Genomic DNA, 27,941 nt, shown 5'->3' with positions numbered 1-27,941 from the left:
CAGCCTTATTTACACTACTTTAAAAGTGTATATGCCAGATTCTGTAGTTTGCTTTTTAAAACGTGGGTTTTAGGTTACACTTGTAATGGTGAGTCAGGCTTTGAATGGGCTTCCTGAATGAAGTGTAAGACGAATACCTTTTTAACGAAATGCAGTTGATCTCCTCCCATTGCGTGGCTAGGAAAAAAAACATGTGTCAGGTAAGAAGTGAGTATTTTTGAGTACATCTAAAAGAATGTCAACAAGATATCCCTGTTAAAATGCATTTACACTGCAGGCGGGCATGAAGAGTATTCAAAATGCTTTTCCGTTTGTGTAAATCAGTTACATAGGGTATTTCATTTCAGAGGGTAGCCATGTTGCTCTGCAGAACAGTTAGATTGGAGTCCAGTAGTACCTTATATAAACCAACAAGATTTCCAGGTTATAAGCTTTTGAGAGTCAGAGCTCCCTTTGTCAGACATAAATAGGATATTTAAACACTGAAGTCAAAAATGCCCTCCATTCACCCTACTACATACAGATAGCATTGCATCCATTCTTCAAAATATGTGAATGCATTTGTTTTACTATTGAAAGGCTTTATTTGCTGAAACCTTCTCTACCTGTTTCTACCCGAACAGGCCAGTTTGGTTTGAGCTTGTCAGGGTTTGGGGGCTAAGCAGAGGGTTGGCAATGGTTAGACCTTGGATGGCAGACCACCAAGAAAGACTGAGGTTGCTACATGGAGGAAAGCAATGGCAAACCACCTCTCCTCATCTCTTGTCTTGAATACCCCATGGTTGGGGTTACCATGAGTTGGTTGCCACTCGGTAACACATTCTTCTTCTGGTCTACCTGTTTTACTGTCTACTAGTTCTGCCTGTTGTCCATATTTAATAACAATGGAACACAAACTAACTGTTAACAGTTAAACATGCACAGTACTAACAGTTAAGCAAGTTAAAAGTTCAAGCAGGGACTTTTCTTTAGATCTGCTCCAGGATGGAATAGGCACAGCTTTAGGGAGAAGGAGGAAAAAGAGGAAGAGGAGCTGGTTTTCATATGCCAACTTCCCTACCACTTAAGGAAGAATCAAACTAGTTTACAATCACCTCCCTTCCCCTCCCCACAACAGATACCCTGTGAGGTAGGTGGGGCTGAGAGAGCTCTAACAGAGCTGTAATTTGCCCATGGTCACCCAGCTGGCTCTGTGGGTAGGAGTGGGAAACAAATCCAGTTCTCCAGATTAGCCTCCGCTGCTCATGTGGAGGAGTGGGGAATCAAACCCGGTTCTCCAGATCAGAGTCCACTGCTCCAAACCACCATTCTTAACCACTACACCATGCTGGGTGGGCTGGGAAAGCTTCAAAAACAATTGGGCTCAACTCCAGCCCTTGGTCTCAATGCCAAAAGCCAGGATGGATTGTTTTTTAATATCCCAGTCTGGGTCCTTAAAAAAACAGTATCCCAGAACTCTGGGTAACTGGCCAATATTAGATCTAGCGGGGAACTTTAGCCTGATTCCTGAGAGTATGACTGGTCCCAACAAGACATTCCCAAGCTGGAAGGAAAGTATATGAAAGGTTGCCAGCAGAGTTTGAGGCTTGTCTCCAAGAAGGGAAGTTTTGTCCAAAAAGCTTTTACCTGGTGTCCACTTTCCACAAGGAAAAGGTAAAGTCTCCATGTAACAATAGGCTTAGTTGGCATTACACCTTATTGTTCTGACTCCAGTAACTGTCTTCTGAGTGTTCCCAGTTTAGCAGGATTTATGCATAGCTATTAAAGATCCACTTTCTTTCACTGAACCAATGTGCAACTAGGCTGCTTTTAGAGTCTCTTGCTCATGAAAGGCTGCTCATATTACGCGACCAGAAGCCAGCCAGTGCTGACTGGACAGCACCGAGCTTCTCTCTGCCTCTCTCTCACTCACTGATCTCTGGGGGACCAACAGTGTCCAAGGGAGACTCAGGTTATTTATGCATGGTCGCTTTACTCGCCTTTATTCCGTTTCAGCCAGGATCAAATTTTTAAATATGCCCATTACCTAATTCCTTGGAAGTTTCAATGCAAAATGAACCCGGCTCTCCCCATTCCTCTTCTGGCCCGAATTAAACCGTACATCCTGCCTCATTCCGGAGTCACAGAGCGTGCATACTTCGCCCCACCCTTTGCAAACCCCTCTTCAAGGCAGCATCCAGATAGCCAAACTGGGGAAGCACAGAAGACTGGCTTCTCTCACAGCCAATCACAAAGCAGTGTGTAAAGAGGCAGGGATTCAAGTGCTTCCTGCTACCTCGGAGCTCTTTCTGGGCAAAATAAAGGCTTTTTTAAAACGAGGCTTGGATTTCTCCCCCCCCTTCTTTCAGATTGCTCCGTTTTTTGTTCTTAAAATGCTTTTTTATGCGGCAGTTGGGTTTGGGGGGAAGGAAATCTCTGCGAGGTAAGCCAATTACAGAGCAGCATTTAAAGGGGTGGGACTTGATCTGAACTTGGGAGACTGCTTTTCTGTATTCATGCCTCCATTAGCACACAGTTTCGTCCCTGATCATTCCAGTCAATGCATACAGTTTCCCCCAACCCCGGTTACTTTGATCCTGGCTGAAACGGGGAATAAAGGAGGTTAACGCGACCATGCATAAATGACCTCAGAAGGAAACAAGGAAAAGGACTCTTGGTGGTGGCAGATGCTTTAATGAAAGCTGGGTCCCAAACTGAGGGGTTGGGAAGACAGGGTTTTCCTGTAGCTTGGGGATTGGAGCTCAAGGAGAACACAAGCCAATCCCTTTAGGGGGTCTTCCCAAAGAAGGAAGCCAGCAGGAATAGAGGGGCTAAAAAGGGTGGTTTTTGAAGGGATCTAGTTAGCTTTTTCACTCAACCTTATCTAATTTCCTTCCTTACTACAGCCCCAGTCCCTCACTGGCATTTGATCCCCAGAGTAGTCTTTTTGGGTGTATAAGGGGACTCTTTTTTTACCAGCCAAAAGGCAGCATGGATCCAACCCATCAGGTTTAAAGAGGAAGCAAAGAAGAGTTCCGTACTGTTCACCTCACCCTGAAGATAAAGTCCCAGATTTCTCCCTCAGATCCTTAAAGGGCACATGGCAACTGAAATCGAACATAACCTTAAGGATATGACCATGGGTCTCACAGAATGTATGCCTGAATGTATGCTTTGTCTGGAAGGCTTCTTTTATGTCCTAACTATTCACTTGGTGAGAACCTGTTTGCCACCTCAGAAACTCCTAGGGCCTGTTTCCAGTTGTGCCCTCCCTTCGAGCTACTCGCCAACAGCCAGGGCCGTCTTAACAGCATCACAGGCCCCCAGGCAAAGCAGTGTACTTACTTACTTTAATGATACTGTTCATATGGCCAATTCGGCCCAGAACAATGTCACATTAAGATCAAAATTTAAAAGGAACTATATATCTATATATAAACAGATATCTAGACAAACAATAAGAGAATTAGTATTTTTTTTTATCTTGATTGACTGAGATAAAAACTTAGCAACTGGCAATGTAGTATTAAAGTCCACCCCAGCTAAAAGAACCCTCAAATTTTCCAATTCACAAGCAGATTCCCAGATAAAAGGCTTTATCCATCTGTCTCTCGCTTCGTTGAGCAGGTCGCAACTAAACAAGGAATGTCTATTTGGCCAGAACCACATTGGCATACTCTCTCACAATAGATGACCCATTAACTCCCCTGATGGAATGGCAAAAGCAGTGCACTTGGGGCCCCTACCTACACAACCACTCGCAGGAATAAAAACATAAATGGTCGTTAAAATTAAAGATATATTTATTGGAGCTTCCATAATGAACAAGTCCTTTTTTACATTATACTTCAGTATTTATTCTTAATCCAAACCCAAATTAGCATTAATATTGTTCATTATCTTTAGTAAAACACATGCTAAATATGCATTTTCCAATAACAAATATTTATAATTTAGTATAGTATTTATTTCTTCATTGACAGCAAGTCACAACATACATAGATTAGCATGGAGCCCCTATGCTCGTGGGGGCCCTTGGGCGATTGCCCGGCGTGCCCATGCATTAAGACGGCCCTGCCAACAGCATAGACTACTTTTTTGGGGGGGTTGGTAGAGGCTTCAGCATTATGGAACATTCTTTCAAAGACAAGTTTTTTTCCTGTAAGCCACCTTGAGTTCTCATGGTTTGTGGGAAAGGTGACATATAAATATTTCAACTAATTGAAGAGGTTAGATGGCCATCTGTCAGCAATGCTGATTCTGTGACCTTAGGCAGATGATGAGAGGGCATCTTGGCCAACTTCTGGTCACTAGGGGTGTGTGGGGGGGAGGTACTTGTGAATTTCCTGCATTGTGCAGGGGGTTGGACTTGATGGCTCCGGTGGTCCCTTCCAACTCTATGATTCTATGATTAATTAATAAACAAGGGCATTCAATTATGACACTGTGTATGAAGTGGGGGACTGGTGTACTAAATTAAAGTTTAACAACTACCAACCCAGCATCTAAATTGGGGGGCGGGGCAATGTAACCGTCAGTTTGAAATGAAGAAAACAAAAACGGGCATACCCTGAAGATAAAGTATCCCCTACTCTGAACTCCTCCAGGTATTCGAAGCTCTTCCTGAAAAGACAGCAGATTTCAAATAAATTTAAACAAAAACAAACATGTTATAACGGGATAGTTTTATTAAATCAAATAACAACATACTATCTGTGAGGATTTTATTTTCAAAAACTTTCATGAAGCCTGGTTTTTTTCCAGTACTTGCAGAATGCAATTGCTCAAATCCATGTACTATAGCAAATGTGGAGTTCTGTCTATAATGGGAATGACGATATATACACAAGAATTAATAGATGATGTAGTGAAGTAGTGATTAAGTATATGTGTCATGAAGTTCAAATATCACTTCAGTCATGAAATAGCTTTTCTAAATTGAGGCCTGCCCAAGTCCATTAGATGTCTTTGGGAACGTCATTGTTTTGTTAGGGTCTATCATTTGGCAACAAGTTGGGTCAACGTTCCTGACCCTGATCATGTCACTGCCAAACATTACTTGAGGGAAACAAAATTCCCAAGCATGCTGCATTCCAGTTTGTCTTTGGGCTGTGGTATTGGTGGGGAGGGGCTTCTGCATCTCCCCGTGCCTTTTCCCCAAGCCAAAATGGCCAGGGGGTGTCATTTTCCTCAATGTGAGGCTGCACATGCAGCCCTGCAACAAGGTAATAAAGCCTACTGGGGCCATTTCAGGAAAAAGGGGAAGACGGAGCTTCCCCCAACCCGTGCCACAGTTCTGAGTCAAATTGTGCCCCAGTACATGTGCAAAATTCGTTTCCCTCAACTAATGTTTGGCAGTGACATGATCAGAGTCAGGTTGGAGAATCATGGCCAAACCCTTCATCTTGTTTGGCCCCAAGTCACATGCAAAGGCATGTCATGAAACCTGAATGACTCACGGTAATCAGAAAGGATTATTTGTCTTCTCCCCTGCTGCTGCCCCCTTCTTCCCCTCAATAAGATTTTCTACCCAAAAAGTTCCAGACGTGTCCTCCCTCACAAACATATGTCTAGAACCTTGAGAGGGCAGCCGTTTGAGGAAAGACATCCAGAGAAAATGTGGTGGGTATGGGAAAGGATTAGCTACCTCCAGGGGTGAAATTCTGATTTAAGAAGAAGGTAGCCTTCAACGTTCTAATAGCTGCTAAATATCTATTTAATCAAATTTACTGGTATGCATGTAAATATTATCTTTCCAATAAAATAAAAAATAAGATGAAATTAAATTTTTTCAATAATTGTACTGTTTTCTGTAAGCCTAACAGAAGCAAAAGGTTAAATGAGATCCCACAATAATAACCAATACAGGCTGGTCCACCCTTTAAAATAACTAGGTAGGCTGTTAATATGAATAAAAGGAACCCCAAATGCACAACTCTCAGCTGCTTTGAGGAACAGTGGGATACGAGTAAGTGATCCAGGCACAAATAAAAGCCGAAACTTCAAAATGGGTGTCTCCAATCATGTCACCAACATTGGGCAAAGAGGTGGAAGGAAAGGTACCACTTGGAAGGGTTACCAAAGGAGCAATCCTAAGCCAGTCTACTCAGAAGTAAATCCCATTTTATTCAATGGGGCTTACTCCAAGGAAAGTTTTCTTAGGACTGTAGCACAAGAATGCAGGAAAAAATGTGGTAGAATTTAAAGCAAAATGTCATGGTGGAATTAAATGTGTGTGTGTGTAAAGTGCCGTCAAGTCGCAGCCGACTTATGGCGACCCCTTATGGGGTTTTCAAGGCAAGAGTCTAACGGAGGTGGTTTGCCAGTACCTTCTTCTGTATAGCAACCCTGGACTTCCTTGGTGGTCTCCCATCCAAATACTGACCAGGGCTGACCCTGCTTAGCTTCTGAGATCTGACGAGATCAGGCTAGCCTGGGCCATCCAGGTCAGGGCGGTGGAATTAAATACAAAGGATCAAAACATTCATTGCACATCTGTCAACAGGACATAAGACCAATGTAAAGCATAGTTACAATAAAATATTTTAATTTAACACAGCCTTTTGTAGTACTAATTTTTAAGATTTTTGATACACTATATCACAAGATTCCACAGAAGAAGCCCAGGAGAGTGGAAACAATGGAATGATTTATATTTAAACAACTTCTGCTACATTCAAGGGCTAGAAAGAGTTCTAACACAAAAATTTAACTGTTTCTGCCCTGCCACTTCATGCACTCTTCCTTCAACTGCCCTGTGAACAGCAATGCCCACATGTTATCTTCTACTTCGGTAACAGGGATGTTAGAAACCTCTCTGAGAAACTACATTATTTTCATCATTACTCTTTTGGGTTTTCCTCAGAATTTCTCATGCTTTCCCAAAGGAAAAACTTCATAAATGAATATGGGGGGGGGGGGAATTCAGCATCAGCTCTAGAAAATAACTGTAACAAGAGTACCTCAACTGTTTCATTTTGGGCATATCAACCCTAATTAAATCAACATGAAACTAAGTTTCATTAGATACACAAGGTTTCTTTGCAAATAGGTTCTTTTAATTTCTGTGAGGAACACCTCAATGAGTGAGCTTCAGAAGATGACATCTGGGCACAATGAAACATTCAACTATAGCTGTAATTCCAGTTACCGGTATATGGCATTTATTCTGAAATCACTGAAAGGCTGTCAATTTGATCTGGGCTCAGTTTAAGGTGCTGTTTCTGCACACGACATCCACCTAATCAAATCAAATCTGCAACAAATTCTAGATTCTATTTTAAGACTTTACCAACTGCAGACAAGGGGCTTCGCTAACATGTCTTGAAACTTTTTTTTATTGTTTGATGAAGAGTTCTACTGAACTCAAAAGCCTGCTTACTGTTTTGTGATATTTTGGATGGTTGGATGAAAATATATTGCATGTTTATTGTTCTAGCATAGAGAGAAATGTATTCAAGCAAAGAGTGAATATTGTCATTGATACTGTCAAGTCTTTATCGCATTAGCAAAAAAGCCATACAACAATACAGAATAAGGTGGAAATTTCACTAAAATGAAATTACAAATAGTAAAATAATTTTAAATTAGTCATTTTCCAGAAAGTATTAAAATATAAATTCATCAGTAAATATATATATATATATCTAATAATAGCAAAGAAAGACCATACAGTCCAGAGACAAATAAAAGATAACAAGTGACCCAGAAAGGAGCAGTCACGGGGCAGACATACTATGGACAGCATGCCTCATCATCTTTTTATCTTTCATGATGGCGGCAGCAAATCTTGCCATTTGGAAAGTAATGAATTTGTCTCTATCTTTCAGTAATATAACTAATTTCTCCTGATCTGACCTTCCTGAGAAGTGGGATATGATGGTCCACAAAAATCTGTTATGTTCAACCTCATATCTTAGACATTGGAATATGACGTGAAATTGATCCTCAACAGACTTTTGATCACAGAAGCAGACTCTTTTCCTATATGGGATCCCATTAAAACGGCCTTCCAAGACTGCGAGTGGTAAAATATCTAAGTGTGTCTTTCTGTACTTACAGTTCCTCAGCCCCATGGTATAAAATGATTTAAAAAGATCATTTTAAAACTTATTATCTGGTAGATATAACAGCTTATAATTTTAGAGCAGCTCTCATTACTGTGATTTCAGACTGTGCCCACGGAGCTTCTTGCCGGTCGTTTTTTGAAAAAAACTTGGGCTCAACGTATCTGTATCTACAGTAGTTCAGTGGAAGATCTATCCCATTATATCCCAGCCTGCCCTCTTTACATCGAAACTCGGAATAAGTTCCTGGTAAATATTCTTCCCACTTTACACTCATTATCTGATGCTGACAAACTAATTTTCTTGCTTTCTGATATCGACCCTTTTGTTTCCCGAAAAATTGCACTTTATGACCTAGCGGCTAGGAAGATTAAGGCAAAGAAGGCCACTAAATGAGGAAAGGAACTTAATTGGTGTATTTTAATCTTATGACTTTTAAGGGATTTTATATTTTAAGTTGTTGTAATATTGTCTCGACTGTAAAGGCCTATGGCCATGCATAATAAATACATGACTGACTGACATACTAAGAGTTCCTTATACTGGTAAAGTACGCTGAAAGAGTCAAGGGAGAGGAAGATAGCTGTCTATAGATGTTCTCAAGTTGCCTACAAGACCTTCATCGGTTTGACCACTCTGGTCTAACAATCATTGTTTTATGAGTTAGAGTGGTGCAGCATTGCTTCCCCCCTTAAGATCTTTAGCAATGGCTTGTCTTTTAACTTTTAAAGATCAGGTTATTTTGATAGTTAATGTATATATTCCTCCCCGTTCCTCATCCTTTTGTTATGAGAACCACTAGCCAGACTTAGAGTGAATATTCAAATATTCTTAGAATGCACAGGACAAAAGCAGCTACTTTCTTGTACATCAAAGATAGCAAAAAAAATCAAAGTAAAGAAATTTCAAAACATGTCTTAAATCTCTTGCTATTTTCTGAAAGTGCACTGCAAGTTTTTTCTTTTACATTTTTCAAAAAATATGTCTTTACTGCTTAACAGTGCTCCTTTTTAAAGGAACTGTAAGGCTCCTGTCCTCTACTCAGTTGAGCTACCCCAATTTGAACCCCAATCTACTCTTTGTTGTTTTGAAGAGCACCCCCTTGACAGCCTAAGTGCGACGGGGATCCCTGGGATAAATTTCAGAGAGCACATCTGGCCTGCCATGTCCAGAGCACATACCAGGTAGGATGTCACCGATACTCATAAAGCATTTACATACCCCCTGCTTCAAGGGATGCTTCATCAAGGCAATATGGCCATTTCCAGTTGATAGGAAAAGTATCTCCTTCAATCCAGCTGTTGATCAAAAAGAGCCCAATATCTGATCCACCCAGGATGGGCCATCAAGAGGACAATTGTACCTTCATTTCAAACAACCCCCTCCCTCGTTCTTTGTCAATAGGCTAAAAACACCCATCAACCACCTCACCTTGGAATGTCGTGCCATTTCTTAATCTTCTCGCTGATTTTATTTATTCTTAATCAGAAGAATAGTATTACCTTGCACCCACATCTCACTTTTAGTTTTTATTTCTAAACCAATTTTCGATAAACTGTGGACGTGTGTATTGGCTGGTTACATCTTTTTTCCTTTGAAAACTGGCAAGATAAATTCCATATCCCTCTAAAATATTTATGAGTAGGTCATATACTAATTCTTTTTGTTCTGTCTTTTTCTCTCCTTAAAGGCAAATGATAGGTTGGATAATTCATCTTTAATTATCTTTTCAGTTCCTCATGGGACAGTTCTGACTGAATCAGATTCTCTCAAAGTAGAGAAAAAAAGGAAAAGAATATTTATAAAAAGAACAACTTAATTTTATTCAAACAAGCAGATCCTCAACCAAGGAACTGGCTGATTAATTCGTATCACTATAAAATTCAGCTTCCCTGCTCTGCTGCCTCTTTGGCTTTGCTGCATGCAGAACCTAAGCCACCTCAGAGATCCAATGCCTGTCCCCACTAAACAGCTTTTTTATATTCCTAAACACTTGATGAGCATTTTGACCTCTCTTGTACCTTCCAACCCTTCCTTTCCGTAACGTAACTCAGTGCCTTCTCTACCTCTCTCTCAGGTCTCTTATCCCCCACCTATCTTTCCCTCAGGTATTTGATGCTTTCTACCCCTCAGTCTACTCTTCCTTCTCTTATGTTTATTCAGACATTTATACCCCCACCTTTTTGACTATCTAAGGTTACATCGATAAAAACATACAATGAAACCCAATCAAACTACAACAGTAACAATTCAACTAATCAATAAACACCATATTACACAGAATTAAAATACCTTATCCTACAAATTTAAATGAGCCTAAAAGCTCACTGAATCAAAATTGGCTCATTTGCTTCCTCACAGACTCCCTTGGGAGGGAGAGCCGATAAGTTAGATGCTGCCACCAAAAGGTGAGTCACAGGTTTCCACTCACATGTGTAATGACAGTGGTACTCATGGCAAAGCCTCAGACCTAGGCCGTTTTCAAGCTTTAAACAGCACCCTAATTTGGGCCTGGAAACCAAGTGGGAACCAATGTCGCTATGGCGAAACTGCAATAATAAACACCAGGCAGCTGGCACTTGTTAACACACACTGGTTTTCGATGAACTCCAATTTCCGGACATTTTTCAGGAGCAGCTGCATGTACAGGTCATTGCACTAGATCAGTCTACCAGAACATCTGGAATGTGAATAGATCCCTTGTGTCCAACAAATCATGCAGTTGATAAACTAGTCATAGCTGGTAAAAAGTGTGCTGCATCACTGCCACCACCTGAGCATCCACATGTAGCTCAGGATGCAGAAGCACTAAATTGCCAACCTGCATCTTAGGAGGGCTGGAATACAGCCTCACCCAAGGTAGGATGGACTTCTGGTCCACAGTCAGTTGCATCAGTGATGAAGAGCTTTACAAGCTACTTGTGGGGGCCTCCTATCACTCAGATAGGCCTTCATCTTACTTGCCTGTGAAATGAATTGTTCTCCACCTTCTACCAATAGGATGACCCCTCTTATCTCCAAGGCTTGTACAATGTTTTCTCCAATCAAAAAAGTAATTTTCCTTCACATACAGAACCTGTGCTTTTAGTCAATATTCTGAAAACTGCCAGCTTCACATGAGCAGTCAGAATGTTTGCAACAGGTTACATCTTTACAAGTCATCACAGCCGCTTGAGGGAAGGGAGGGTTCACAGCCATTTTGTAGCCTACAATATTGGTCTTGAAGACTGTATGTTTGTAAACTGTTGTCAAGTCACAGCTGACTTATGGTGACCTCGGAGGGATTTCAAGGCAAGAGATGAAGACAGGTGGTTTGCCATTCCCTGCCTCTGCATAGTGACCCTAGACTTCCTTGGGGGTCTCCCATTTGAGTACTAACCAGGGCTGACCCTTCTTAGCCTCTGAGATCTGACGAGATTAAGCTAGCTGGGGCCATCCAGGTCAGGGCTGTTTACATCTGATTAAATGGAGTGATATGTGGAGAAGTGAAATAGTGCTGAACAACAACAACAAATTCAGATATGACCAAGAGTTGTGCCGGTCAAACATTTGAATCTCCTTCAATCTAATTTCAATTACAAAGGTCAGGTTCTATAAATAAAGTCTGGAATTGGGCCTATTTAAAAGGTAAGTCTTTGAGAAATTTGAAATGGAGAATGCAAATTCACAGTGCAAATCCTAAACAGAGTTAACACTCTTATTCTCCTACATAGGATCGTACTGTAATTGACTTAGAAATATATGGTATATACTTCCTCAGTGAAACTCATGGTCTTTAAAAAAAACCTACAAAAATCCAATGCCCTACAGGATGCTATTGATTGTTCTCAGAGGAGCCTGTACAACTTTGATAAGAGTCTTCTTTCAAGTTAGAATTTTGCTTCAAGGAAATCTAGTAAGTTTGCATAACTGTGGTACAGAGGTCCAATTAGAGCAGGAAATAGAGAGGATTGAAACAAAACTTGCTATATGAAAATTTGACTTTGTTGAATTTTTTATAGTTATTACTAGTACACTGCCAACCTTAGATTGCCTCTACTTAATCTCTTTCATAAAACATTAATAGGAACTGAAAAATTAGTTCCAAAAGTCAAAAACGGCCCATGGCTTTTTGGAGGCTGAGGCAGAAGATCTAAATGGGGTACTTTCACAGTGGTGAAATAGAATAATAAAACAATTGACAATTTGTTTCCCTGTAACGGCACCCTAGGAGTGAAGGCAGAATGGTATAGCCCAATCTCATCAGATCTTGGAAGCTAAGCAGGGTAAGCCCTGGTTAGTATTTGGATGGGATACCACCAAGGAATACCAGGGTTGCTATGCAGAGGCAGGCAATGGCAAACCACCTCTGTGAGTCTTGCCTTGAAAACCCCATAAGGGGTCGCCGTACATCGGCTGCGACTCGACGGCACTTTACACAGAACGCAGGGTCATCTGGAGAGTGAGATATTCAAAACAGATAAAAAAAGTATTTCTTCACACAACGCATAGTTAAATTGTGGAACACCCTTCCCCAGGATGTGGTGATGGCTGCCAACTTGGAAGGCTTTAAGAGAGGAGTGGACATGTTCATGGAAGAGAGGGCTATTCATGGGTACTACTCAAAATGAATACTAGTCATGATGCATACCTATTCTCTCTAGTATCAGAGGAGCATGCCTACTATATTAGGTGTCGTGGCACACAGGCAGGATAATGCTGTAGTCGTCTTGTTTGTGGGCTTCCTAGAGGCACCTGATCGGCCACTGTGTGAACAGTCTGCTGGACTTGATGGGCTTTGGTCTGATCCAGAATGGCCTTTCTGATGTTCTTATGAAAGGGAAAAGGGGAAAGAAGAGGAGAGAGGGGAAGGGAGAAGGGAGAGGAGGGGAAGGAAGGGGGAAAGGGAATTTCTGAGGGGGAGAGGAATTCTGGACAGTAATATTAAAATTCTTTATTTCAATGAGGACAGCACAACTTTAAAAGGAGATAGCATAATTATTTAGAGATGATCATTGATATACTTTATTTCCACAAATAAGCAGTTTTTGTTCTCCTTTAAGTAACTTTTTAATATGCTGTATGGCACTATAGGCACAAATTACTGAAGGTAAAAAATGCATAACAATAACAGCACAATAAAAAATGGAAAATGCAATAATCTGATGCATCTCAGGAATACATGCAGGGTATTTTCAGAAAGCAGGGAAGGGAACATGAGCATGCATAATTTAAAAGTTACATACGTCCACTTTGTATCTCTTCGGTCTCCTCTCATGCAGTTGGGGAACAAGTTGCAGTAAAGGATGCAGGACAGACGACTGAGAGGACATGAATAACAATGAAATCCTGGACTTCGGATGTGAAAAAAACCTCTTTACTACAGCACCAGCTTATGAAGAGATCATGCAAAGCAAAGGATGGAAGATATTTGATGCAATCCTATTTTGGGACAGTCTCGGGGGTGCTTCTGATGTTGCGACTGCACTGCCACTCTCTTCCATGATGGAAATCACAGTGTCAGATATTTTCATGCCTGTGTCTCTTTCCAAATTTTACATGGACTATTCAAAGCTCTTTCCAAGAGGATGCTGGAGTTGGAGAAGCCAACAGTAGTTTAGAGTTTGTTATCCTCAGCTACCTCCCATCTAAGACCACAGGTTCTACCAAAATAGCACAAGACAAAGGTCTCTAGCATTCCTTGCCAGAAGGAGCAATTTTAGGATTATTGTAAACCTTGCTATCTCTAGCCAAGAGGATCTGCTAGACCAGACCTGAATCAGGAACACACAGCTATATAACGCTTAGCGTTCAAGCATTCAATCAGAAGATGGAACTTGTCTCCCTAACTGAAAAGCAATGGTCTCTTGATCACTCAACAGCACATGACTTAGATGCCACCTCTCCAGAGAATCTCCATTGTGCTCTTTCTGGAATATCAGGTTCATAATGCAAAAGAAGAAACCTAGACTGAAACCCTACAAATGCTTGAATGGCAGCTCAGATATTAGAAAAGAGCAAGACTCCAGTAGCACCTTAAAGATGTACAAAATTTCTGGCAGGGTATGAGCTTTTGTGAGTCACAGCTCACATTTTCAGATACTTCTTCAGGTATCTGATTGAAACTTATCTGAAGAAGTGAGCTATGACTCATGAAAGCTCATACCCTGCCAGAAATTTTGTTTGTCTTTAAGGTGCTTTTTTCTACTGTGACAGACTAACATGGTGATATAGCTCAGAAAATGGCCCTTTAAGATGTCACAATATTTAAAAGGAGAGCCATAGCTAAGGCAGTCTTTCCTGATCCTGTATTACTTAAATGCAACAGCTGATGTAATTAATCCTTGGCTTCCTCATTCCTTAAGTATTGCCTCCTTGCATTCTGCTCCGTGGCATTGCACTGTTCTGATCATCTTAAGCTTAAGTCATTCTGCTACTCCACAACACCCAGTCACTACTGGTTACAAAGACTCTGCGCTTGCAGGGCTCCAGATTGAATAGGAAGGCATACAGTATAATAGGATTGCTAGGATTGCACTACACATACAATAAGTGTGTTGTTATTTCATATTTTTGTTTAAATGATTTTCATGCAACAAACATGCATAAGTTCAATATAAATATTATGCAAAAGACATTGCATCATTGTCTGCTTTGCAGCAGGAAGCAAAAGATCAAAAGTTAAAAGATATCCCATTGTTTATAATCACAGTGAACAAAGTGCACTTCTAATACACTTCTGTCAAAAGACTCAAATAGAATAATTTAATCAAATACTAAAAGAAACTAAAACCCCAGCTTATTTAACAGAACCATTTAATTTCCTTGTATTACCAGAGGTACATAATAATGTCAGAAGCTATAAAAAGAAAAATACTGTGGAAGATTCAAAACCCCATTGGAACACTGATTGCCAAAATCACAAAGCAGCATCCAAGATCACATCAATGCAACTGCAAACCCACAGATGCTATATTGCCTCTAGCAGTAAGATGGTAAGCTATGTTTCTAACCGTGGAATCCTAAAAGCATTTTCCTAGGACAAAGCCCCACTGAATACAATGGGGCTTGCTTCTGCCTAAGACTGCTCTCTCAGAGTGTAAAAGTTTAAAGCAAAGATTCAGTTCTATTGCCCATAAACACTTAAGACAACATTGGGCAAAATATGAAACATTGACTAGGTTGACAAATGAAAATGATAAGCTCTACTATATCATTTCAACTCAGGATTTCCATATGGTATGACAAGTAAGGGTGCTTTTAGCACACTTTAAAAACACCAGGTGATTAAAACACATTTTTAGCTGTTTAGGTTATACACAAAATATCTGAATATTTGTTTCAAATGAAACCCAAAATAAAAATAACCTTCTGCTTTTTCAATAAATGTTTATTATAGAATCGACGTTATCAACATTTGTTGCTTGGATCATTAATTAGTATAAACCAGCATAATTATGTAGTATTTTAGAGAAATAACACTAGTTTATGTTTGATGGAAAACCACCCCCAGCAGGAACGCTTATTTCAGATACTGCTTTTGTCTCTAGCACACATGTTCTTCGTCTGTTTTCTTCCTAAATTTTGAACTGTTGACTTTCAAATATGGTTGCTATCTGTTTTCCATTAGACTTCAACTTTTAGAGGGGGCACAAGGATAAAACAAGGATAAAAATCGCGAAACCTTCGTGTATAGTTTGCATTGTTTGGAGATATGTATTTCGAACATTATAAGTTTATATGAGGAATTGTATATGTTGCATTGTTTGGAGATAAGTATTTCAAATATAATAAGTCTGTATGTGGTATTATAAATCACCTTTTTGAAATTATATAGTTTGTCACATTCACAGTGCATTCCTAAGGAGAGTTACTCCAGTTTAAGCCCATTCATTTCAGTGGGCTTAGATTAGAGTAACTTTCTTTATGAATGCACTGTTAGTTGCATAGTGGTATTTTTTTTCTGTATACATGTGCTTTGGGTACCCACTCCCCTTTTGGTATTTTGAACTCCAGTGACACAGCGTGGGTTCACACTGACCTTGATAGACCAATGCTCTGCTTCACTATAAAAAATCCTCATGTGTTTAACCAAGATCTGTCAATTACCTTTAAAACAGTTTCACAGATTGCAATGATCTCAGCCTGGAAGTCCAAATAACGATAATGTCATTTTCTCTTTAATGACAAGCATGTGTTTCACTGACAGGGGAAGGGGCTGTTCAACTTACCAGAAGGTCTGAGCTGCCTGTGTCATGGGCCTTAGAATAATGAAATAAGAACTGTTCAAAGAAATTAAAAGTGCAATTTACTTTGAGAAAGGTTAATGAGCCATGGCTTTCCAAACACATAACACAATCAAATAAAGGAAAGATGAAAATACACTTACTCTTTTGGTGTTGTCTTTTTCATCTAACGCCTATAGAGACAATAATGAGGACAGGGATTTAAAAGAAATCCAGCACAGCACAGATTTTTTTTTGGGGGGGGGGTTTCTCCAAACACTGGTATGGTGGTTGGTTTTTTAATCTTTGGAATTATTAATATTTTTATCAATGAAAACTGAGCATTTCTACTCTTTTTTGTTCCATAGTGTCTGTATCATATCTAGAAATTCCTTTACATAGTTGGACAATTGTATTAGTCAAATGGTGTGGAAGAGATGTGCATCCTGAACTGTTAACTTATAATTTCATTTTAAGGATGCACCACCAACACAACTTATTATAGCCAATATGGTGCCAGTATTTCTGTGCACTATTTTTGCCTTATCCTGTCTTCCAGCAGCATGTGATAGCTGCTAGACAACATGCTTTCTGAAGAGTTCTTCCACTCACAGAAGAACTATACAATGAAGTTGAATTTCAAATATGATGTTTCAAGAATGATGGCAGAATACATTTCTGTAAACTGGAGGATCTGTTGCTAGTATTTTCTGGCTGGTACACACTATGGTGTGTACCTGTACTTTAAGCACACACACACATAATATTTTGGGCTGATTTTGCATTAAGCTGAGTTCTACAAAGTATATATGTTATACAAAATAAGTAAATGCAAATTTTTGCTTATTTTCCATGCAGCTTGTTATGGGGAAGAACAAAGGATTAGGAATGGCATCACATCCTTGCTCATTCGAAATCTTATTCATTTGGCCTCTGGCTTCTTTTAACCAGCATTGCCGACACTTTCTAGCATATCTCTGTAGCCAACAGAGTTAGAAATTACTTTCTCAAATATAGCAAATATTCTTAGAATGGTGAATTTTGCATAATATAAAGATACAAGTTCTAGTCATGTACAGACACGCAGACCATACAAATCTTCCACTGTAGTTTCATGGACAAACTATGCATCACTTTGGTTGTAAAAACAAGCAGATGCATACTGCCAATACAAATAAATAACATATAAATAATTTGCGCCCTGCTTCTAAATTGACATATGATTATCTACCTGGAAACATATATAATTTGGGACAATGTACTGGCACAATAATGTATAATCTCCCATCAGAATTTGCTGACAAAACGAGTTTTACGATTGAGCATATTTTGTTGCTCTGGCACAAACACAGCTGAAACCAGTTTTTCCACTGCTAAATCCATGGCTTGCCATGAACCTCCACTTCCTCCCCATTATTCAATGATAGCAGCATCTCAAAAATGTTTGGAAAGCAATAAAAACAGTTTCTTTGCCTTGTGAAAAAAGTGGCCCAACTCCACACTCGAGACCATTCTGTAACTTATATCCTATAACTGCAAAACATAAAGGGAGACACCAATTCTAAACCATAAAGCATGAACAAAGAAAAAATTCAGATCTGTAAAGCAGCACCCACAGCTTATAGCCTAGAAAACTCTTGAGGTCAGGAGGAGAAAAGGGTTTTATCACCAGCACCACTTCTCTGCCCTTGAACCAGTAATTTGACTATCAGTGCCAACTCGGAAGTCTGTGAATAACTCTGAAGCGACAGCTGGGATACCATATGTTGGAGAATCGTAACTGTTTGTGACATGGATCCCACCTAGATTTCCACAGGCTCGGGGGGGGGGGGATTTTTGCTGATTCCCCCCTTCCACCAGAGACCGTATATTCCCTCCAAGCTATTCCTGGGGGGTCCCCATCCCCTAACAGCAGCATTTCAGGGGACATTTTGGGATGCCATGGGGGGAGGTGAATTGCACAAGCATTTTTGCATTCATGGCAATTTAGGCAGGATCCAACCCATTATCTGAATGGATGTTAAGAATTAATTTCACAGCACTGGAAAAAAATACACTGGCAATCAAGTTTTAGAAATAAAAATGTTAACTACCATTCATTACCTGATTTTTCTGTAGAAGTCCCAGAACCATAAAGCAAAGCTCTTCCAATGCATTAGATGACTAAAGGTAAAAAAAACAAAAAAAAAACAAACCAGAGTCTCATGATTGGGTTTACTGAACTGTCTTGTATTTGAATGATTTTTTAAAAAATGAACTAACCTGAGGCTGAGCATCTCTGGCCAGGTAAGCAGAACACACATCATCTATCTGTAAATATTGACAAGATAATAATGCTATTACTTACTTGCTGTACTGAATTTTAAAATGAAGTTTTCTGAGATCTTTCTTTTCTCAGTCAAGAGTTCACACCTCAGGATTAGAAGACAAGATTAGAAAATTTGACACCCCTTCTTTGAGAGTGGTTTGCCTTCCCTAGACGTGGGGCTTCAGGAAATAGAGTTCCTCCAAGACATTTCTGCACCCCTATGCAGAAACCTTTGCAGCACCCAAGTTCTGATCTGCTGATATGATGGTTATATATATTAAACATATTTCTTTACCTCCCCTATCTGTGGTTTTCAATGTCCTATTTTGACAATGGTTACAAAGGTCTCCTGGAGAGGTACAGGGGAAAGTAAGAGATATTTGCTTGTAATGACCTTTCCCCACTTTCCTTTGTACCAGGCTGGAGGTGAATTGATCTAACAACTCACACTCATGCTCCTTGGACAGAAGTTTCTAACAAGATAGATACCTTCTTCTCCTTCGTATTGTTATGACTAGCACTTGGAGATCACCCATGACTTCTCTTCAGTCTGATTCTAAAGACATGCAGTAAACAGATCCTGAACAGTAGACACATCCCCTGATTATAGGTTTGTATTACAGGCTCCAGGTTGGATCCAGACTAAATTAGCACTTTTTACAGATTCTTTCTTCCCACTGGAGACTCCCCTCATGTTGTTCCTCAAGATTCTCTATCTCACAGGAACAGCATTTTGTGGAGATCACTGCATTGCCATGCAAGAGGAAAGGTGGGAAAGTTGGATTTTTCTGATGGAAAGTTTAATCTGGCTCTAACCCTCTGTGTGACCTTTTAATGACTAATGGCAACCTACTTTTGAATGCATCAGTATAATCTCTGGGCTAGAAATTGTGTGCGTGCCGTCGAGTTACAGCCAACTTATGGCGACCCCTTATGGGGTTTTCAAGACAAGAGACTAACAGAGGTGATTTGCCAGTGCCTTCTTCTGCATAGCAACCCTGGTATTTCTTGATCATCTCCCATCCAAATACTAACCAGGGCTGACCCTGCTTAGCTTCCGAGATCTGACGAAATTGGGCTAGACCATGCTGCCATCCCTCGGGCTAGAAATTACTTATACGTAAATGTAAGATGCACATACACAAAATCTGAGATTTTCAAGATACTGAACAAAAATTCTGGACTACATGTGAACTGTCAGATATAAATCATTATCCACAAGTTGGATCCCACAAAGGATTTCTGCAGATGGAAGGAATTTCTACTTATGCAGCAAGATTTTCTCCCCAACCCCAGTAGCCTAAAATTCATCCCAAAAATGCTGCAGCTGGGGGATGGGTGAACCCCAAGGAACAGCTTGGTTTGTTGATGGAGGTCTGAACCAGGAAGAGGAAATCAGTTTTAAAAAAAACACCACACACACACTCATGCAGAAATCTTCTGTGCAATCGAAGCCCACATCCTAGAAGCCTTAGTTATAAATTCCTTCCTTTATAAACAAAAGGGAACACATACACAAAAACAATCAATAAACAATAAGATTAAAACAGATAACATGGGATATTGCTCTCTACCTCATTCCACAACTGCAAATCTTGTTCTCCTTGTAGAACATTGGATGCCATTGGTGCACCTGGAAATAAGTGAATAAAATTGCTATTTATATCATTATTCATTACACAAAGCTCACTATAGTTTCATGTGTATTTGCATCTGAATGAGAATAAATGAATGTTACCACAAACAATTTTTTTTCTTTAAAAGGGTTACTGTGATTAACTGTTGAATTTGTATGAAAAGCAAGATGGATGTTAAATGTTCAATATATATTCATTTGATAGGAAAAAATAACGACATTTAACTTTAATTCCAAAAGCTATGCCTTGATTTTAACAATTTTATGCCACTGCTCTCTACATAAAATCTCACACATTTTCTGAAGTCATGAGGGGATAACAGCAAAGAAGAAGAAAAAGGGAGAATATGGAAATATATGCAATATTTACTTACAAAACATGAACTCAGGGTATCACTTTAAGAGCATAAAATAATCATTACTTTGTTAGCATATACATTGTACTATGTGGCATATTTATGAACATTAAAAATGCACATGCCTCAGTGTTGATCAAACAAAACGGTAAATATACAGTTGACGCCCCAGAAAGGAACACACATAGGAGGGCCTATACACTTGCCAGATGTGCAGCCTTACCATCTGCCATATTAGAAGGGAGATTTAAGAAGAAACCCAGGGCGGAGAGACTTTGCCCGTGTAACACAGGGGAGCTGGAAACCATTGAGCTTGTATTTTTTAGATGTCCCCTCTATAAGTCAGGCCACTTCAGTATTATTAACCCTTTGATTAGGGTCCTATGGAAAATTTAGAATAAATGAGATGTCTTGGCAAATGCTGGTTTCCAAATTTTGTTTGCTGAGATAATGTGAGTGCGGTAGTGGGAAACTCCCCCTATTAGTTTTCCCACAATTGGAGCCCAGCTAAAGAAGAAATATTTAAAGGGACACAGGTGGCAATTGCAGAGAAGAACTGATTAATCAGGGGAGGTTTAAGCAGTCCTTTCACCTGCTGATTGTCTTTTGAAAATCCACCCCTGCCTTCAGACTCATATTAGGTTTACACATGAAATGCAGGGATATGAACATTTATTTCCATTTATTTTTAAAACATAGGGTTTGTCTATCTGCCATCTAGCAATAAATTTTTTTAAATGTTTCTTATGCATTTCAGCTCATGTTACGCTAATGTGAAAAAAAAACTTTATACAATGCCAAACTACATAATTACACTAGAATACACACACACAAACCTTGAAAAAATTGACACCAGGAACTTTGTGTGGGTTATGAGCAAGGAGTCCTTCAGCATTTAAACATTAACGTTGTTTGATACCTGAACAGATAACCACACAGTAACACAAATTAACACTGTTTACAAAAAATCCTTAACTTTAAACATATGCTGTTGAGGTCTGAACTGGCAGCAGCAAGTAAGAAAGAAAAAAATGCTTGGGTTTTCAAGGATAACTCAATGAAAATGCCAACTCAGTGTGAAGATTATTAGAAAAGAGACAGAAACTAAACAGCCAATTTTGTAACACTTTTATATAGATCTATGGCATGGCCTCATTTGGAATACAGTGAATTCTGGTCACCTAATCCTAATCAAATCCTAAACAAAGTTAAACCCTTCTATACCCACTGACTTCAATGGACTTAGAAGGCTATAACACTATGCAGGATTGCACTATAAATCTCAAAAAAAGGTATTGCAGATCTGGAAAGTACAGAAGAAGGTAACTGATTTAAGGGGTTAGGAGTATCTTTCCTATGAAGTTTATAATAAAAGAGATCTAAAACTTAAGTCAAATAAGAAGAAAAGTATCCACACATATCTAGTTAAAGCAAGCATGTTAATACTATCACCATCACCAATAAAAAGGGTAAGAAAAGTAGCAGTCTAAAAATCAATAAAACTTTAAAGTTCTTGGGGCAAATAGTCAGTCTTGAAGGCCTTTTGACTTCTAGGTTGTATATTTTTGCTTACAAAGATACAAACCATTTTCTTCACTTATTTTGTAAAAGTTTCTACAAACAAAATAAAATAAAAAAAAACATTAAAAATAGCCATCAGCACACCTGCTACATGCGCCACTTATACAAAGGGGGAGAAAAACTAAAGTCTCCAGAAAAATATTTTTTCAGGTTATAAGTAAAGTATGCCTACGTAAGTATTAAGTAAAGTATTACAAAGTAAAGTATTAAGTATTATAAAGTAAAGTATTATAAGTAAAGTATGCCTACTAAATGACTAAACTGAGGCTATCGTATTTTGGTCACATTATGAGAAGGCAAGAGGCCCTAGAAAAGACAGTCATGCTAGGAAAAGTTGAGGGAAGCAGGAAAAGAGGAAGACCCAAGAGATGGATTGACTCTGTAAAGCAGGGGTGGGGAACGTCAGGCCCGGGGGCCATTTAAGGCCCCTGAAATCATTTGGTCTGGCCCTTTGTGGGTCCTGGCAGATCTCTAGCTCAGAAGGATCTAAGACTGGTGATCGGCCCCCTCTCGCGGACAGGAATAGCTTCTATTGAAGGCAGATGTGAATTTGTTTTGCTGAGAACAGGAACCTTTTTCCCCCCTTGTAGAAGAGTCGTTAGCTATGGAGCTGCTAGGACCTCCCAAGAAACTGTGTTAACCCTTTCCCACCCAGGCCATGAAGAAACACATTCCCTCTGTTACTACAAGAGGGCTGGGGGCGGAAGTGGCAACAATGAAGGGGTTAAGGGGGGCAGGGCCAGAATGCGCGCGGGGGGGGGGGGAGTTCTTAGCCAGTATGTCCTCATTTCATCCCTGCAGGCAGAGGTAGCAGGAGCCGGCTGTAGAATCCGGCCTCGACTGTGCAGAGTAGGAGCAACTCCGATGTGTGGCTGGATGGCTACTCCCGGTTGGTGCAACAGACCATCGTGTGCCACCAGGTGGGTGAATGCACCACCGGTTGGATGCCTGCCTGCTTGCCGCACCGGGGGGGGGTCATCTGGGGCAGCTGCCTGCTTGGGGCTTGGTCGGCTAATTTTTAAGCTGATAATTTTGTACAGCCCGCAAATGATGTTATAAATATCCAAATGGCCCTTGGAGGAAAAAAGGTTCCCCATCCCTGCTGTAAAGGAAGCCACAGCCCTCAACTTGCAAGACCTTAGAAAGGCTGTCAAAGATAGGATATGTTGGAGGACATTGATTCAGAGGGTTGCGATGAGTCGGAAGCGACTTGACTGTACTTAACACACACACACCTACTAATAAAATAAATATATGTAAGTTATCCATACACAAAAAAACCAGATAAGACTAATACAAGAATACAGCCAAATCTATTAAGATATTTCAATAATGGAAGACACCTATAAAGAAAGTATGTTGAGTACAATGGATGGTAGAACACTTTCAACTGTGAAGCTATATTATTGAATATAAGAGTCTCCCATGAAATTGCCAAATACCAGGTACATTTTTACACTTCCATTTCAGCAATGAGAAGTTTAACTGTAATCAGTAACACGAATACTAGCTCTTTCCTCACTTTGGAATGTAAGTTTGGAATGTAAAAGATTCACTAAAATTGTAAGAGGTTGGGGGGCACAATAACCAGCGACTTCTAAAAATTAATTTGTAGAATAATTCTGCCTAAAACTTCTGCAATTCAGTGCAAGACCACCAACAATGTGTGTAGAACTCTGTTTCCTCACAACACGTTCAAATATTGTATTCATATGGGATGTAAGCTGATTGGCGTTAAATACCTCCTACCCATAATTTGAAACATGATTTCTTTGATGCTAACTAATGATGTTTCTGTGACAATTTCAAATATGCGAGCAGTTTAAATGTCATTCAAAACACTATCAAAACGCTCCAAATTGCCTCCAGATCTGCTTATGTCTGCTTTAGAACATAATGAATTAGATGAAAAACCTTCTGTGTGTGTGTGTGTGTGTGTGTGTGTGAGAAGTGCCGTCAAGTTGCTTCCGACTCATGGCGACCCTATGAATCAATGTCCTATCTTTGACAGCCTTGCTCAGGTCTTGCAAATTGAGGGCTGTGGCTTCCTTTATTGAGTCAATCCATCTCTTGTTGGGTCTTCCTCTTTTCCTGCTGCCCTCAACTTTTCCTAGCATAACTGTCTCTGATCTCTTAGAAGCATGTAAAAAGTATTCGTTCAATCCTGGAATTGGACAGGATTTTAAAACTTACTTTCCATTCTTGTTACTTCAAATCAGTAGACAATGGTGAGCAGACTGGTCCCGAAGGCTTAAATAATTATGTTACTTGCCTTGGACTCTTTTTTTTGAAAGACCAAAGGCAGCATATAAAATAGACAGCAAATACGATGTAGGCAGAAGTACACATTGCACAAGAAAAACTAAGGTTGGTGTAAAATTACACAGGCTTCTAAATTAACAAAATTCCTCAAAGGGCACATAGTTACCACGGTGAGAGCTCAGTATAGGATATTCAAAGAAGGTCATATGCAGGAAGGGAGAACCATGTATGCCAACCTAAAACTCCTGGAGGACAGGTGGGGTAAAAATGCACTAACAGCGCAATCCTAAGAACACTTTCCTGTGGTAAAGCTCCACTGAAGGGAGCCAGATATGAATCTAAGTCGGGCTAAGGCTGCAGTCTAAATAACTTCAACTCATCAACTGTCATGCGCACACACAGAAACTTTCCCCTGGCCAGCGACTTTGAACTGGCAAATTAGCTGAACCTTACAAAAGTCCAGCAGAGAAAAAGGGTACGGGGTCGGGGTTAATCACCTGTCATTAAAAGTTACTCAGATCATTGGCATTGCTGATAACACAAGATCGAAAGGATCTAAGCGCAAGAATTTACTATGTTGAAAATATGCCAACTGGACACGTTTTTACTGATAGAAGAACAGTGGTTTTTATATGCCGACTTTCTCTACCACTTAAAGGAAGAATCAAGCCAGCTTACAATCACCTTTCCTTCCCCTCCCCACAACAGACACCCTGTGAGGTAGGTGGGGCTGAGAGAGCTATAAGAGAACTGTGACCAGCCCAAGGTCACCCAGCTGGCTTTATTTGTAGGAGTGGGGAAACCAACCCGGTTCACCAGATTAGCCTCCGCCGCTCATGTGGAGGAGTGGGGGATCAAACCCGGCTCTCCAGATTAGAGTCCACCACTCCAAAGCACCGCTCTTAACCACTACACCACGCTGGCTCTCAGATAATGTCCAGCAGCAAGGAATGCAGAGCCAAGTTAAGTCCATGCAAGTATTTTAAATGAGCTGCTGGAGGAGAGTGTTACGGATACCGTGGACTGCCAAAAAAACAAATCAGTGGATTATAGATCAAATGAAGCCTGAACTGACCCCTAGAAGCTAAAATGATTAAACTGATGCTATTGCATTTTGGTCACATTATGAGAAGACAAGAGTCACTGGAAAAGACAATCATGCTAGGAAACGTTGAAGGCAGCAGGAAAAGAGGAAGACCCAACAAGAGATGGATTGACTCTATAAATTTCACTCTATATAGGTGGAGTGAAAATTGGAGGGACGTTAATAATTTGAGATATGCTTATGACACTTCATTATTGGCAGAAAATAGTGAAGATTTGAAACGACTACTGCTGCAAGTTAAAAGAGAACGTGCCAAAGCAGGACTACAGCTGAACATCAAGAAAACAAAAGTAATGACTACAGGAGAATTACACAACTTTAAGGTTGACAATGAGGAAATTGAAATTGTTCAAGACTTTCTATTCCTTGGCTCCACTATCAACCAAAAGAGAGACTGCAGCCAAGAAATCAGAAGGAGATTGAGACTGGGAAGGGCAGCCATGAAGGAGCTAGAAAAGATTTTGAAGTGTAAGGATGTCTCACTGGCCACCAAGACTAGATTAATTCATGCCATCGTATTCCCTATTACTATGTATGGGTGTGAAAGCTGGACAGTGAAGAAAGCTGATAGGAAGAAAATAGATTCCTTTGAAATGTGGTGTTGGAGGAGAGTGTTACGGATTCCGTGGACTGCCAAAAAAACAACTCAGTGGATTATAGATGAAATCAAGCCTGAACTGACCCTAGAAACTAAAATGACTCAACTGAGGCTATCGTATTTTGGTCACGTCATAAGATGACAAAAGTCACTGGAAAAGACAGTCATGCTACTAAAAGTTGAGGGCAGCAGAAAAAGAGGAAGACCCAACAAGAGATGGATTGACTCAATAAAGAAAGCCACAGCCTTCAATTTGCAAGATCTGAGCAAGGCTGTCAAAGATAGGACATTTTGGAGGACTTTCATTCATAGGGTCGCCATGAGTCGGAAGTGACTTGACGGCACTTAACACACACATAAAGGAAGCCACAGTCCTCAGTTTGCAAGATCTGAGCAAGGCTGTTAAGAATAAGACACTTTGGAGAACTTTGATTCATAGGGTCGCCATGAGTCGGGAGCGACTTGGAGGCACTTAACACAAACACACGTATTTTAAATTTTGCCTATATCTGAAGTAGTTATATATATCTATATACACACACTCAGTGCTAGTCTTTAATAGAGATATTTATAATAGAAGATATTAGTACGCGTTTAAGCAGTTTATTATATATATATACACACACACAGCATTGATAAGAAATCAAGGGTGTATTCTAAAATAAGCTAACCCATAAAACGTGGATGCAATAGTTTGGAAAAGTTTGGACACAGAAATTTAATGCTTTCCTCATTTCCCTCTCCACCCTTTTTGTTTTTTGTACCCTGAAAATATATATATATATAAAGTTAAAAGAGAAAGTGCCAAAGCAGGACTACATTATTAGCAGGACTAATAAATATATAAATAAATAAATATATAAAATGATATAATTATTATTATTGCGAAGGTTACCCTGAAGTATAGCTGGCACGAGCGCGCAAAGAAACGAGAGGCGATCGACTCTGCCGCGGAGGGGGGGGGGAGTCCCGCTAGAGTAAGTGCCCATTCCCCGAGGGGAGGGTGGGGGCGCGCGCAGAGAGCGCCGGGGCTATGGAAAGGGGAGCCGGCGCGCCCCCGTCCCCTTACCTTTGCACGAGCTCACCCAAAAGGCGAGGGCGAAGAGGACGCGCAGCCGCCCGGGGCCCCCCCAGCCGGGCTGCCCTTTGCGAGGGCCGGGGTGGAAGCCGCTCCGGCCTTGGAGGGGGGGCGGCTGCGCCTGGCGCCGGCAAGCGCTGGACCCCTGCATGGCGGCTCCTCGCGCTCCGGCTCTCTTTCCCTCGCTCTGGGGCTGTGGGCTTCCCCGCCTGGGCTAGCCGGCGCTTTTAAATCTCCCGGACGCCAGGGAGGAGGGCGCGTCACTCAGGGAGGCCACGCCCCCCCCGCGACCCTCCCCGCCCGCCCCCTCCCCCTCACAGGCGGTGGCCTAGGGCGCACACCTCAGAGGGGCGCAAGCCTGGCCTGAGGGGCGCCGTTTTAAACAGATTAGTTCCTTGCAAAAAAAAAATGCAACCGACCATTTAATATTTTTTTTCTTTAAGTATCACTATGGTGCTATGGGATAGTAGAAAAGGGCAAGAGTCCAGTAGCACCTTAAAGACTCACAAAAATATTTTCTGCCAGGGTACAACGGTGCTATGGGATATAATTCATTATAACGCCTTATGAAAAGTTTTGCAGGAATGCATCAGGCTTTTATTTTCCCTATCTGTTTTTGAAAACTGGCTAGCAATTTGGCGGGGGGGGGGGGCGCAAGTAGTTAGCCTTGCCTAGGGCCCAAAAAAGACTGGCACCGGCCCTGGTCCCCGCTCGCCCTGGGCAGGATTCAGGCACTGAAGCTCCCTCGCCCTTTCAGGAGGCGGCGAA

The 27,941-nt window shown here is 40.6% G+C and overlaps 1 protein-coding gene across 1 annotated transcript; it reads right to left on the bottom strand.

Moving 5' to 3' along the window:
• Nucleotides 1-141: 141 nt before the first annotated feature.
• NMU (neuromedin U) lies at nucleotides 142-27,324 on the bottom strand. Its single transcript, XM_056855082.1, has 9 exons — nucleotides 27,165-27,324; nucleotides 20,132-20,190; nucleotides 18,512-18,559; nucleotides 18,353-18,412; nucleotides 16,414-16,443; nucleotides 16,256-16,306; nucleotides 13,271-13,345; nucleotides 4,549-4,602; nucleotides 142-177 (listed from the first exon to the last, which is right to left on the bottom strand). The coding sequence occupies exons 1-9, from the start codon at nucleotides 27,322-27,324 to the stop codon at nucleotides 142-144; spliced, it is 573 nt and encodes a 190-aa protein (XP_056711060.1).
• Nucleotides 27,325-27,941: the final 617 nt, after the last annotated feature.

Source organism: Euleptes europaea, chromosome 9, assembly GCF_029931775.1.
Source record: "Euleptes europaea isolate rEulEur1 chromosome 9, rEulEur1.hap1, whole genome shotgun sequence".
Lineage (NCBI taxonomy): Eukaryota > Metazoa > Chordata > Lepidosauria > Squamata > Sphaerodactylidae > Euleptes > Euleptes europaea.
The sequence above is the reverse complement of the archived record's forward strand: the minus strand, read 5'-3'. Positions and strand labels throughout refer to the sequence as shown.

Excerpts from the sequence above, each read along its gene's own strand:
- NMU (XM_056855082.1), bottom strand. The coding sequence starts at position 27,324 with ATGCAGGGGTCCAGCGCTTGCCGGCGCCAGGCGCAGCCGCCCCCCCTC. Across the intron at positions 20,191-27,164 it reads TTGGGTGAGCTCGTGCAAAG|GTGCACCAATGGCATCCAAT; the intron begins GTAAGGGGACGG and ends ACTTATTTCCAG. Across the intron at positions 18,413-18,511 it reads CCAGAGATGCTCAGCCTCAG|TCATCTAATGCATTGGAAGA; the intron begins GTTAGTTCATTT and ends TTTTACCTTTAG.